The following is a 15,324-nucleotide window of genomic DNA, read 5'->3' as shown; positions in this document are numbered from 1 at the left end:
ACCCGTGTGATGAACGGGACGGAACCAACGTCGGAAACAGTACTCGCGACACTGTAATCGACGATGGGTTGATGGAGGCTGCAAACCAAGATAGCGTGGAGCGGAAAATTGCCGCCGGCGCGAGTGCCGAGATGGAAATCGCCACTGGTGCGACCGACGAGTTGAGAATCGCAACTAACGTCACACAGAACCTAAGGGAAAATGCTGATGTCAAGACAGGAATGCCTGCTGACACCATTAATGAAGACGTCGAGCGTGGAATGCCCGCTGGCGTAATTGAGGACCTGCACGAGAAAACTGGTCCTGTAAACTATCGCGGATGCACTTGTCCGGATGAATGTAATAATCCGGCCCATAGATGCATGGCGATCACTACAGCTGATTGGGACCTGCACGAGAAAACTGGTCCCAAAAGCCCTCGTGGATGCACTTGTCCGAAGAACTGCAGAACTTCGGCCCATAGATGCATGACGACTGCTACAGCTGACGTCGAGCGTGGAATGCCCGCTGGCGTAAATGAGGACCTGCACGAGAAAACTGGTCCTAAATGCTCTCGTGGATGCACTTGTCCGAATGACTGTGATGATTCGGCCCATAGATGCATGACGACAGCCACAGTAATGACTACTGTCCCGAAAGGTTCAAACGAAGCAGCTATTGTCGATCAACCGGATATACGTCCGGTCATGTCCGACAAGGAGTCTGGGGATTTTAGGATGCACGTCTCCCCAGAAACAGGGTCCCCGACGGGAGAAATCGATTCCGTCGGCGTGACGGTAAGCGCGGGCACGCGCCGAGATCAGAGGCCTATGGCAAAGGACCTCACCCTCTCTCCACCAACACCGAAACCTCGATCATCACGACGTCCACACCAGCCTATGGCTGGACCAGTTACTACGTATGTTTTACGAGAAGACACTCACCCAAGCGTCAAGACGGAACTTGAGAAAATCTGTGCCCAATCAGTAGCACTGGCCAAACTCCCGTACAAGCCTCCTGACCTGACGACTCCAGAAAATACCATCATACCCGATGACGTCTGGAAAGCCGTCTACGCACCGTTTGCGTCCGAACTTGAGGACCTGCGGGGCCACCTAGGCGCCCCGCAAGCCATGAAATACAAATGTGACATCGAACTTAAGGACCCGTCGACGAAACCATTTGTGTCAGGGCCTTATAATCTGAAGGGGGAGGGCCAGGCGAAGGCTTTAAAAGAAGCAGTGGACAACTTCCTAGACTTGGGTGTAATCGAACAAGGATTCGCTGAATGGAAGTTGGCAATATTTGTTGTTCCTCAAAAAATGAACGAAAGACAGAAACAGGAGGACGGATGGAAGCAATCATGGAGGGTGGTACAGAATCTCAAACCCTTGAATGCAGCCATAAAATCGATAGAAGTACCTCCGCCACTAGTACCGGATGTAAAGCAACTAGCCCAAGGCAGAGAAGTGCTTTCACTCCTAGATTTGAAGAAGGCCTATTTCCACATGGATGTCACGGAAAGGTCTAAACAATACGTGGGTATAGCCATCAAAGGAATGCACGTGCGATGGCGCAAGATGCCGATGGGTTTGAAGACCGCAGTTGCTCTTTGGAGCGCCAACATGCAAGAATGCGTGGTGAAACCCATCACAGAAAAATACCAGCATCACATGAAACAAAATGGCCGGACGGATGAGGAGAATGCAACGCCTATGGAGGCCTACATAGACGACATTTTCCTTAGCACAAAAACGGTGGACGACCATTTGGTACTACTACGCCTGGTGTTTGAACAACTTGCGGAAATGAAATTGACGGTCAGTGTCAATAAATGCTTCATTGGAAAGCGGAGGGTAAACCTATTGGGTGCAACCCTGACGGGAAAAGAAATTGAAGTTCAGCCCGAGAGGATAAGGGCTCTACGGGAACTTTCACCACCCCATAACATATATGAATTACGGGGATGGATCGGCGCTCTCCGCTACATCTCCGAGCATATCCCGGAGCTAAGCCTTAAACTGGCTAAATTCGATGCGCTGACCGGTAACGTCCCTGCGACACAAGGCAGAGTGACACCGGTACTTTGGACCAATGAACTGGTGCAAGACTACAAAACGGCACAGGCGTCACTCGACGATGCCAGGGTCTTGTACCATCTGGATCCGGAACTTCCACTTTTTGTAGAAACGGATGCGTCGGATGTAGGGTTCGGATCGGTGATCTTCCAGACGGAGGAAGGAAGCAAACCACCGTTTAAAGAAGTATACCCGATCGCTTATTTCAGCCAGAAATGGGTAACTCCGGCGGCAAAGGCCTATGATCCATGTACGAAGGAACTGAAAGCCCTAAAAGATTCGGTGGAAAAATGGCAGTCAATGCTGCGTGCCCTACCCTTCACGATAATCACGGATAACACAGGGGTGTTCGGACTCCTTAAGAGGATGACGGACAAGGCAAAGAATCCGAGTCCAAAGCCCCTGATTCAAAGATGGCTCAACCATCTCTCGGGATTCCAAATAAAGGAGGTAATCCATTTAAGCACACTACAAGTATTCACGTCGGATGGATTGTCTCGATCCTATTGGATGGAGATGGCCGCTGGGGACGACGACCCACATGTTTGGGCTACAATCCCGAAGCGAGAGGAACCTTGGTACACTCTGAAAATGCCCCGCGGAGAGAAAATACAGCGGGTATTGATGTTTCACTGCCGGCACGAAAGTTGCGATAACGCAATGAACGGATACCATCCCTGGGAGGATGCCTGCCGAGTAGTCCGCGAAAAACTTGGGGTACCAATGGATATCGAGGAAATAAAATCCATCATGGGAAAATGCGACAGGGCCGTAGTCTCAGAATCAGGACTCGCCGCCGCGCACGGGCATACAAAGGGCATGCCTCCGCCGTATAAGGAATACGGTGGGAGTGAAGTACTTTACCATATGACCACCAAGGAAAATGCAAAGCACATCAAGCTTTTGGGCATTGAACGAATAAACAGGAGGTTTATTCATCTGAGCAAGACAAAAACGGAAAAGTCAAGAATGCGCAATGCGGCCCTGCGCATGAACGCTGAAGACTTGAGAAACAAAGGGCTCAAATTGTTACAATCGCAGAATCCAGAGGTCGTGCTGTGCAAAGGACCGATCCCCGCCGAAATCTTACGGCGGGATTAAGACGTACGACGGCTTGTGCAAAATCCTGTAAAATTGGAGCGGACGGAACAAACTCAAACCTCGTAACTACTTTTATGCTGAGTCAGCACTTTTTCGGGATAGATTCGAGAGAATGCAAAGGGAAAAAGGCAAAAAGAGAAAGTGCGCCCCATGAAAACAATGAGTGCTCATGGGGAAACATTAAAGTAGACGTGTTCACCATGACCGGGAAATACCGGCGTATAGTTCACAAGTTCCGCTGATTTTCCATGACTTTTATCTTTTGTATATTTTTATGTCCATTGGTTAACTGTCATTATCGTTAGTATTGATCTTGCCATATTTACTCATTCATAACTCCGCTGGGTGGCGACTGAATCTAAGACCTACCGGTCCCCCGTCGTCTCCCAATCTATACCAATTTACATGTGTTTGTTGGTGAGATGAATAAAGCATACTGACTGACTAACTGACTGTTTCAACGTAGATGTTTTAGAATTTAGAACAGTTTAGTTTATAATATTATATCTGTTGTTTTTCCTCACGATCATTTGTTAATACATGTCCTAATATCCTGATCTCAATACAAATGCGGTATATTTCTCATTTACGCGCGATAACACGATTGCGGGTGAATGAATCAGTCAACAATCAGGAGTCCTCGTTTCACAGGTAATCGCCACCTCATCTGCTGACGTGTCTTACAAAAGCCTAGAGGTGGGCCGTGCTATAAGTCGGCAGTTACGGAAAGTAAGTAGAATATCGGCCTGGTGTAAATGACCATAGTAGTCGACAAACACCATTAATACCCCAAAACAAACAAACACAGGTAATGTCGTCGCTGTACGGACGAATTTTTAACTGTTGAAGTATAAGTATGTGATCGATGTATCATGGATCTCTCTCTCTCTCTCTTTCTCTCTCTCTCTCTCTCTCTCTCTCTCTCCCTCTCTCTCTCTCTCTCTCTCTCTCTTTTCTAAACTAGCCGCACCAGCACACACTATAGTCAATAACACGACGACAGAATATATATATATTTTTATTTTGTATCTTTTTCAATCGAACCCCCGCTCAATAAATATGAACGAAAATCAGAAAACAACACAACGATCGACATATATCATAATGTATGGAAGTCGTTAAAGATGATTCACATGGAGAATATTACCAGAAAGCAGTGTGACGGGCTGTGTAGCAGTTTCGACAGATCAACACGTAAAAGTGCACTGTAAATCGCAGGAAAGGGGATATTTATTTTCTTTGTTATCACGTAGTCACACATACGCCATAGTCTGTGATTCGCTTAAATCTCCAATGCATGGATACGTACATTGGTTTTTACGATATTCATTACAGCGTATTTCGTGTCATCGAGTATTTTGTTTGCAATATAAAATGATGTGCGTTGACACATTTTGATGATTGTGATTATTTCATTTTGTGCTGATCTGTTATAAATATTATGGTTACTACAATCGTTAGAAAAAGACATGGAGAGAAAAACAAAATCGCGCCAATGCAACACCAGGCTGTGCGAATTGCTCCAACGAAACTCGAATCTGGACTTATTACCGAGGCACAGGGGGTACATTAAGGCTACTCCTCGACGGATATCCCTTCCGGCAGTGACTTACAAAGGGCAAAAACGGACGTGGACGGTGCTACACAAAATAACGAAATTCAGAGAGAGGAAAGGCGTCTTTTGTCAATTCTGAGCATACATATCCTCTGCTATAGACGGACCAGGGCTCCGGACGGATTAACATAGAAATGCGAAGTGTCTATATACTGCCAATGCTTCGCGATGTGTTGTTGACATGCGTTTTTTCTGTATCCTCGTGGTGTTAGTTAAAACATTGTGGGGAGTCCGGATTGCCCTACATATAAGCTACGTTTTCCTATCGCATGCTTCTCGGAATAGAAGGTTGTCTTCTTGTTCTCTTTCTGTCAGATTCAGAATTTGCTGATGCATCAGATCTCCTGCGTCGCCTGTTTGGTAAAAGAAAATTGGTTAGTGAATTGCGTTCGTAACTGGTACGTGATTCTCGATATCATCATCAAACATACAAATCATAATTTGTCTAAGAAAGCACCCATTAACCTGGTGATTTTGGTGAATATGTATGGTAAAACGAAACTATATGACTGTCTTATATGCCGACTGCATATATAGTGAGCAATGGCACAACGAACTTCAAACTACACATGGGCGGTTTGATTATACTTTCAATTATGAATGCTGTTCTGGATTTGAGACTCTGCTATCCCTACACTACAGAAACAAGCCATGTTGTTTTCCATAAGCACTCCACTGTGAAAACAGCCGCAATCATACATGACCAAATGAGAAACTGAGCATTGATAATTTGAATTTCATCTCTCAAGATGATAGGCCTTAACGCACTCACCGTAGGTTGATTTCGACGCCAGAATACATCGCATGGGTGCCGCCATTATCCAACTCTGAAAATCAACATTGAATATACGTAGATTAAATAAGAAATATGAATAACACTGGAGCTGGTTTGCATTCAAGTAATTTAAATCGAAAAGGCTCGAATTTGACCATTATACTCGACAACCGCCTATAATATACTATAATGTAATATATAGCTTATGCTGTTGCTGCTGCCAATACGAGGAATGTAAATCAAATTACACATCACTACCTATTAGACTGCTTGTCATGTGATACTTGTGTATTGGGCGCTAAACAATACTCGTAAGCAGTTTATTACTTCGTCAAGACAGCTTCCAATCGGTACCGCTAATGCCAGTTCATTACGCAAAATGATCAGCAACACAAAAAGGTAATAACCACAGATCTGAAGCCAGTACCAATTTAACATCAAACATACAACAACTTGATTAAATAAGAACAAAATAACACTGGCCAACAATTTTGAACGAAAAATTTGTTGACTTTTATTTGGTACTTGATTCAGGCTAATTTTGGCGTGCTGATTCCAAAAATGCCGCTGGTTTTCTTCTATCACGTCAATTTTTTGCTCTACGACATATGCCCAAAATATGCGAATTTTCACAAATGTAGCCGTAATACTTTTCCATATCGTATAAAAATCCACACTTTACCATATAATCAGTTATACGGTCAAGGGATCGATTGAACTATGTAGGTAAAAGGTACTGGTATCGATCTAGGCCGATATTTTCACCCATTTTTGGTTGGAGGATGCAATCATCCGAGGATATTTCACACACAATTTGATGCAAACTGCAGGATATGGCAAGAAAAAAAATCATGGCATTTGCTATCAGCTATAGGTCCAATGCCCCATTCAGCTTATCCAGTGTAATCTGAAACTACTATACGCTCGATAATTTGGATCAAGATGTAGATCTTAGGCATAGCAGGCCAAATGATGAAGATTTTGAAATCGAAGTTGATTCAGAACCTAGAGTAGCCCATCAACACGAGTTATTGATATGACATAAGCTTCGGGACTTGGAATAGAATCTTCGGAACTTTCAACATCCTTATGAAGTGAGAAAAGATTTCTTGGCAAGGTAGAGAAGGTATCTGACTTTCTATCAGGAGAAACATCCTTTTCTTCGTAGACCTACTTTCGGTAGCTTTGTGTATTGCGGCGATACTGGCATTGGCATGATACCGTTACCATGGATTATTGGGGGAGTTAGGAATCCTGATTTACCAGTCAAGTGAATGGCAAATGCCTATAGGTAGCTCAAAAAGGGTCCTAAAGTGTGCCATTCTCCAAAATGGCAAAGTCTTAGATTCCGTAATAATTGCACACTCAGTTAGTCTTCATGAATAATACATAAACATGAGTGATACAGAAACATTGAATTATTGCAATATCACGAGCACGACTGGATCAAATGTGTCAGTTTCGAAATATTGTGTTTTCTAGTGGTCAGACAATAAGGTTGCACAATGCACAGGCAACCCTGATACACATGTATTACTGCCATATGTTTACGTAGGACAGCAGACATTCAAAAACGCTAAAATATCTATATAATTTCCATAAAAACCTTGACATAGTCAGAGATGAACAAGGAGAAAATGTTCCCCAACATCTGAAGATGATGGGGGTAAGATACCAGAATAGATTGGAGCTCACATATGTCAGCTGACTATTGCTCGACTATCAAACTAGACCACCAACAGAATGATAGGTTATTAGCGTAAATTTGGACCCTGAAACTCGCACTTTATTTGTCATGGGGAAGCAATATCACTTTAAATCAACCAAATAAAGCAGTGCAAATGTTTATTTGATGTCTATTGATGTACTTTCGACTGCTTGTGGTTTTTGAAACGTTTTTTACAATTAATACAAAATAATAAAAGTAGTACTATTATGTGGGTTATGGGACAATGTGGTAGGTGGCTAACCCAATAACTTGACGTGATAGAGAAAAACGGAAGTCATTTTTGAATTCAGCGCCCAAAATTTAGTCAAAATCAATTGTCTAATCAAAGTCAACAAAAATAGTGTTGACCAGTGTAATTTGAATTGAGAATTTGCTGAGGGTTGGCGGAAAGAACAGTTAGTAATGCAGCAGTTCAACTCTGATCACCTCTGTTTTCATTGGAATACGCAGAGGTGGTTAGTAACGAAGTAGGCCTACTCCTACTTTTTCAAAGTGTTCAAGTGGTTTTCTGCTACTTGCAATATTTACTTTAAAAAATCTAATTTTCCGCTATTTCTACTTCTACGTGTTAATATTTCGTGATTTAATTATTTACTAACAGTGTGTCAAGTAGAAGTATCATGTTCTTCCAATGAGAGAGAGAGACCAAGGCGGAGTAATTTTAGGGCTGTTTTCACGGACTATCAACAATCATTACATTGTTACATTTAAATCAAGTACAGATTTTTCGTGGATATGGATTGACAAATAGATTTTCACAAAAGTATTGGCCAATATTAATTAATATAGCAGGTTGCGTGGTTCCTGTCAATGTCGCTCATATGATATGTTTTAGCACAGTGAATATGGCTCGGCATGACGTTTGGAACCGTAGGTATCGTGCTAATATGGTCTTTGACTTTTGAGAATTAGTTCCCACCATGGCTATGATTTACATCCCATAATGCAGTGGTTCCCAACCTTTTTCGTGGCCGATATTTGAGCCGAAATTCCCCCCCTAAGAAAAAGTTGCCCGGTTACTAAAATGGTGCTTTTTAACGCACAGCCATTTGTTGACTGAGCAATATATGCCAAAACGTATTCAGATATGCCCTCACTATGTTGAATGCGGACCGCATTACACTTTCGTAAAGTACCGCTGACAACTTCCATATCAATTATTTGACACTAGGTGTATTGTTATCAGTGGTGGCTTTTGGTGTGGGCGGTCGCCCAGGGGAACTTGGACAAAGGACTCCCCATCTTTGGTTTAAGTGCCTTTTCAAGGATTATAGCGAATAAACGTGGAAATCCGTGTACCAATCAAGAAGATGGTTCTGTACAGATGGGTCAATCATCAAATCTATGCATTTGTTAGAAAAGTTCCATAATCCGATAATCGAACCTTGACGTGGTGTGTTGGCTTATACTAATGTCACCCGATAGCTTGCCAAATGGTCTATTAGCCTGCAGCAGTTGTACCGCTGTTTTCTTATTTCACGCTACATGCCATACATCTTCAACATGAAGACATGAGATATATTTAGCGGGGTCACTTATTTTATAATTTGTCAATGTATAATAAAAGAAGGCTCAGGAGCTACAACAATTCGACATTGAAGCCTGCTTCAAAACCGTGTTACAGTGTCATACACGTGAGTGACGTAATTCCGGTCCATATGGCACATTAATTTAAGTTGGTAATAATAGAAGCGAGGGGATCTGGGTGTGAAGTCCCCCAAATGCTGCGATTACATAGGGAAGATGTGGTACCGATGGATCAAAAATTGCAAAATTATCTCTGGCCCTCAAATCTTCAGCCGAGAATAGCAGATATTTTGCTGTATCAACACTTCGATACAAGCTCTATCTATCGCGGACATTTACATGAATACCCGCATTTTCAAAAAATATTTATAAACGTTTAAAATTTGTTGCTCGAACGTGTCATCTGTCCCCACCCGATGGGTCCAAAGGCACACGACCATGGGACCGATGAGACATACGCTCAAAAACTCAAATTTGTTAACTTGTTTTGTTGTGCATTATAAGCTAAGCTACAGCAAGCCAATGAAGAAAGTTTCGTCGCGACCTTCAAGAATAAAATAGATTATATCAACTTAAATGTTGGCATAAAATCGTGTTTTGATTTACGCCTAAACTTACAAAATTAATGTCGCATACATATTACCCGCAAATCGACATTTTGACTTTCAAATACCTCGTAATAGCGATAAAACACCACAGGTAACTATTATTTACAGCCTATATATATGTAGGCGAGTTTCTGATGTAAAGTGATTAGTTGGTATATCTATTTTGCATGATTTGGTTATGGTACCAGCATAGGTCCCCCACCCCATAAATATTGTAATTGACTTGAAAATAGTCCACTCGAGGATGGTATTGATTCACAAAATATGTGCCATTCTATACCCTGATACAAGCCCCTATACTTCACATCACAAATTATGGCGGGTTTGTTAGTCTGAAAGGTGATATAGAAAAATGCAAATGTCGATCCAAATTTACTTTACACCCCTAAAACGTAAATCATTCGTCACAGACCCCATAACTCACGCAGGTCGAATTTTTCTGAATATGACGAAAGATTCTGTCAGCATGTAATTGTAGACAAATCCACGGAGTGTAATCATGGAATTATCATAGAGAATTTTTCAAGTATTTTCGGTCCCAGTGATCCATCGGTACCACATCTCCCCTACTCATAGGGTCCCTGGAAGTCTCGCCCAGGACGCTCAATAGTAGGGCCACCACTGATTGTTATCAAAAATTGATCTAAATCAAAATAAATTTGGTCATCACTTTCCGTTGCGGTAAAATTACTCTAAATTTGGCCTGTTTTTGTACTGGTCGGGTAGCTCCTGACTACAAATAAATCATCAAATTCGCTTTTGCGATAGTCTTGAGTTGAATCAATGAATTTCGTGTTTTTCACGTTAGCAGAGATGTTGGCTTAAAAAAGTAAACATTTTCCCCAATGGCTTTTTTGTGCTGAATTCTCCCCGACTTTTCCCTGATTAGTGGCAATTTGGTCGAGAGGCTCTCGCGGGCCCAACGACATCGTCTCACGCGCCTCACTTTTTCGAGGGGTGAAAGATTATAGAGGCATATAAATATATATCTAGCTAAGAATTCGACAAAAAGAGACCTCCAAAGAACTAGTTTCATACTTTGCAGTTCTAACATAAAAGTCGAAAAATGTTGCGAATCTAGTGTATCTTGCGTTACAACGCTGAAGCCAAATTCCCCCCCCCCCAAAAAAAAATTCGAAATTCCCCTCAAGGGGGGAACTCCCCCCCGGTTGGGAACCACTGCCATAATGCGATAGAATTCTTACAGTCATTTAGAATTTTATGCCTCAAGGGATCTAGCAGTACGAATCCAGCTCTCTGCGCAGTCTATATAGCTCATTTTCCAGCTTTTGATAGTCCATGACAGGAATTTACGACTGCTTTTCACAGCTAATTACTTACTTACTTGAGTAGCGAATTTTACTCAACTTTAAGTACTTTTGGATCCTTTTAAAAGGACTGCTTGTACTCGTACTTGAATAGATATTTTCGCCGATACTTCTAAAAGGACTGCTTGAGTAGCTTTGTTGACTACTTTGACCACCTCCGGAATTAAGTTTGTTTTCAACGTCTGGTATATCCCAGTAATCTTATTATACTAATTGACGCAGTATTTTTGACCAGACACACGCTTCACGACACTAGGCACAACCCGCTATCGATCAATCAATTTAACATACCATCATCTCCAGTTATGGCGATATCCTCGACGACATCAACACGGTCACGGTCATTGAAGGCTTCAATGGAACTTTTCTGAATAGGGATATTAATAAAGACGATTATTAACTCGGTATATGTAGCATGTTCGTGAATACATTTGTCCGCACGATTCCGTACTGAGAGTAGATGGATCTTCGTAAAGCTTGGAGTGCTTCTCTTTAAGAGCCGCCGGTGATCCACTGGTTCGCCGCTGTTGGCAAACACACAGCAAGCAACGTGCCAGTCTTTGGACGACGGGTTTTCTGCATGTGCAATGTTCTCGATTGTACGACCGCAGCTGAACATTAATGCAATACGGTAATTCAAATTTATAGATACAAGTATTCAAACAACGGCTGTGGCGAATATGTGTGTCAATATGTGTCACTACATTCGAGACACAAGTCATTTCTAGTCACCGCAAATAACTCGGATGGATTTAGACTCATCTGCCACACAGATACTGGCTCGCATAATATGGCTCGGGTTAAGTCATAACTAGAAGCGTCTCATCGCTGGTACATGCAGGTCAGGTGGATGTAACGCTGCGTTGATGATCTCGTGGCGTGATATCACAGACACACTCTTTCACTTTCCTTCGATATAATACACTTCGACGTCAAGTTTTTAATCAGTGTTAATGGAGTAGCTAGCTATCGATCGAATTCATCACGACCTACTGACTGACCTAAAGCACTTGATCTGACATCCCGCTCCAAAATAATGGAATCCGTTTGCCGCCCATTCGCATATCGCTGATTCATCCAATTTTACCGGCATGAAGGCAAACGATGCAATACGATGATTCTTTACTTCGGGACATGGGCAAAGTACGTAAACGTCAGCGGCTGAAACGCACGGATTTGTGATTGTTACAACGACTCAGCTTCATATTCACAACTGACGCACCTTCAGGTAATTGACGGATGATAACGGAAGGAGTTGACGTTGGTCCAGACGACATCCTGACACCGTTGGCTTGATGTCAGGATATTCAGTGTTGCAGACGGAATTTTCGTCGATATTCGACGATGTATGTCAGATAATTATCTTATAATCAGTAAATCGGTACTTAGGGAATATTCCTAGAATAAAATTAAGAGTCAATGCCACTATCGAATACATGTCAAATAATGTGTGGTTGTTTCGAATCGTAGTCACGATTGGTCTAATATTTCTATATTACAACTTGATATTTCAGAGGTTAGCGTTCATAAACGAACATTAGTCGGTTCTACCCGGTATATTTACGATATGCGTCAATCTAACTAAACGCACAAACACATATATAGCTCGAAGTCTGTGAATTTGTAAAATGTACGGATTGTACGAATGTACGTACGTCGTACATGAACGTACATTTTTTTCAATTATGATTGTGACGGCATCGGCTCGTTATACAGTCCCGTTATATATCTAGGTCAGCGGTTCTTAACCATGGGCCTATGGACCCCCTGGGGTACGAGGCAACAAATCAGGGGGCATACGGGATGCGGTGTGAAATTATACGGTATTCAAGGGTAAAACTATTTCGCAAATCAACAAAAAGTAGAATGTTTTCGGGCGAATTTATTCAACTCGATAACTTTCTTTCGAACATTGCGCGATATGGTGGCAATAGGGATTTGTTGCTCTCAATTTGGGTACCGTACCCTGCGACAAAATAATAGTAGACTGATAATTATATCATTATTATAATATAAACTAAAGTATAAGTTACAGAAATGACTCTATCGCCTTCTTCGCAATTATGAGCGACCCTCGGAGTGAAGTATTGATCATTGCGACGAAATGCGGAAATAAGGCGGCGCCTCATGAAAAATCAGTAATTGCACCGTGGCACTCCCCGAGTTTTAGAGGCGTCTGCCTAGTGCCTACTGCCCACCTACTCATATACCAGGGAATTTCCCAGGTTACATACGCATGCATTGCGAAAGCGCAGTTCAAATACATCAATACGTCAACCCAAATTTGACTAGACTGTAACTATCAACATTTTACAAAACTCTTACTCATCCAAGCTCTTTGAGACAGAAATTTACACTCCAATCAGCATTATAGCAACGGAAAATAACATGACCAATGCGTTACCATTTCATCCATCATGTATAGCTGACCTGTGGTATTAAAATGTGACAAAAATGTAAAAATTCACGTACCAGGGAAAGACTAGATCATGTGAATTCGCTATAGTTGTTTCGCCTTTACGCACATCGCTATGCCATATTTACAGTGGACACTTTGGTAGGCAAGAGACGAGTTAACGCCCTTGTTTATTTTGCGCGCGTGCATGTGCGAGACTGCTCGCCCGCTGCTTCCTGTCTATTCGACGTTTTACCTTATCATATACCGGGGAGTTCCCCAGGTTACATGGCACTGAGCTGAGTTCGCGGAATAATTGTGTCACACGAGAATACTGCAGACAAAAATAAATCTGGCGAAAGAGGAAAGACTAGTATATATATATATATAGGACGTTCATCAGCGGATAGTCTCAGTAGTTCAGTAGTTTGATGGGCTGAACTCAACTGAAAAGTATTTTTCTCCGACGTTTTGTAAAATTAGCGATTCCAAATCGCAAGAAGCATATAGGACGGTTAACGGATACCGTCGAATGCCATGGTGCAACAATACCGTGTAATCTCAAAACTACATTATGTGATCGTAACGCAGGAGTTTGTTGCTGAATAGGTATGGCGATCTCAGTGATGATAATGATGCACAATGCACATGTATGGAAAACCAGTCCTCTGCTAGACATAATATAAGTAGGATAAAGTAAGTCCTTTTGGTTTCGATACTGCCATACATTCATTTCCCTGCCTTACACTTCATGTGGCATTTCGAATCGGTGATATTTCAGTGGTTCAGATAAATTGGTCGTTGAAACATCCGATTGTAGTCAATAGATTGCAATTAACTCCGACTCCAGTGACTGAGGCCGAAAGAGTTGCAGGCCCTACAAAGGACCTTACAAATTGAGCTACATGAGATATCGTTGTTGGAAAGTGAATTTGCTCTGCTAAAAATATCCTTCTACCAGAGCCCTAGCTGTTGCGACGACTGCATTACTACAGCCACGTATTTACCAATAACAGTCACAACCTAACCAAAATCATCATTCTGAACATTGAATTGTAACAATCGTAATAATAAAAAACGCGAGGGAAGCGCCAGCGCCACAACACCAATGGCAATGGTTCTAATAACTTCTACGTGTCGGAGGTTATATGAGCTCCTCATCGCCTACCTCACTGCAGTTGCAGTCACTTAAAAAGCCCAATCACGGTGAGCCGAGCTATATTTCGGCAGCAAAAGAAACGATGAAGCGCGCGTGACAGCGACTGCCTGAGAGAGTGCAAGAAAATGAAAGGCACGCAGACATGCGTTGTTCTGTACAAAAACTCTCATGTCGTGGAGCAGAAAGCCTTAGACAGGCTTAAAGCACCACTGTTGTGTATCATAATAAAAATAAAGAACGCATGCTAACATGCCCGAGTCTTTTCATTACCAAACAAGGCATCACCCACAGATGATAAAACTTTTGGAGTTTTATTTATCACTGTATCAGTGAAGGGTCACATTCCATCAGGACCGGGGAACGATCTAATTATTCTAATTCGATGGGTTCAGGATCATCATTTGGCTTGACATAGCTTTATGATTTCGCATATTCGCCAAAATCGTGGATTTCATAATATTTGTCGAGTCGGCGAATCCCGCAAACTTGTGGACATTCGAAATTATCAACAAGCAGGTCATGGTGATTCGAAGGATATATTACTATATCCTCATAAGATACCTAATTTTATTAGTTGTTGTTGTTGTCTTCCTACTATCTCCATCGTTATCAGTTATATATACCATAAATACTGATCATCACTGATCACAGTCTTTATTCATTCCGCTGGACATCTTCACACGCTGCTTTGTTCCGAGCTCCTCGATCGCTGCCGGCTCGTGGCGAATGTCGCATAATTAGTTAAATTCACGCCGAAGAAAACATGTTCAAGAACTTTTTGTTTACCGTATCATATCCCTGGGAGATCCCCAGGTGACATAATATATTATATGAATAGAGATACAGACTGCGCGCGAAAATACTTGAATCTGAACTATATCAATGGTAATTGTTTCTTGACGATATATTTTAACGGCGCAACGCGCGCAACTCGCAAAGTCTGGAACTTAAGGCTCATGCTCACGAATATCACTTGATTATGTGTCTATATCTACCACAAGGTATGGACATTTCAGCATCTCCAGTGTTC

General features: G+C 42.1%; 2 protein-coding genes across 2 annotated transcripts in view; one reads left to right on the top strand and one right to left on the bottom strand.

Annotated features, from left to right (window-relative positions):
* LOC145451797 (baculoviral IAP repeat-containing protein 7-like) overlaps window positions 1-15,324 on the top strand; it is a 186,829-nt gene that overhangs the window by 4,093 nt on the left and 167,412 nt on the right. The window lies entirely within an intron of this gene.
* Window positions 4,152-15,081, bottom strand: LOC145451810 (uncharacterized). The gene is made up of 5 exons (XM_080330049.1): window positions 11,963-15,081; window positions 11,742-11,901; window positions 11,032-11,351; window positions 5,546-5,600; window positions 4,152-5,126 (listed from the first exon to the last, which is right to left on the bottom strand). Exons 1-5 carry the CDS (start codon window positions 12,015-12,017, stop codon window positions 5,036-5,038), a joined length of 681 nt encoding a protein of 226 aa, XP_080186175.1. The 5' UTR covers window positions 12,018-15,081; the 3' UTR covers window positions 4,152-5,035.

Source organism: Botryllus schlosseri, chromosome 12 (assembly GCF_051294905.1).
Source record: "Botryllus schlosseri isolate E-star chromosome 12, Bs_hap1, whole genome shotgun sequence".
NCBI classification, from domain to species: Eukaryota; Metazoa; Chordata; class Ascidiacea; order Stolidobranchia; family Styelidae; genus Botryllus; species Botryllus schlosseri.
This window is presented reverse-complemented; position numbering and strand designations above follow the sequence as displayed.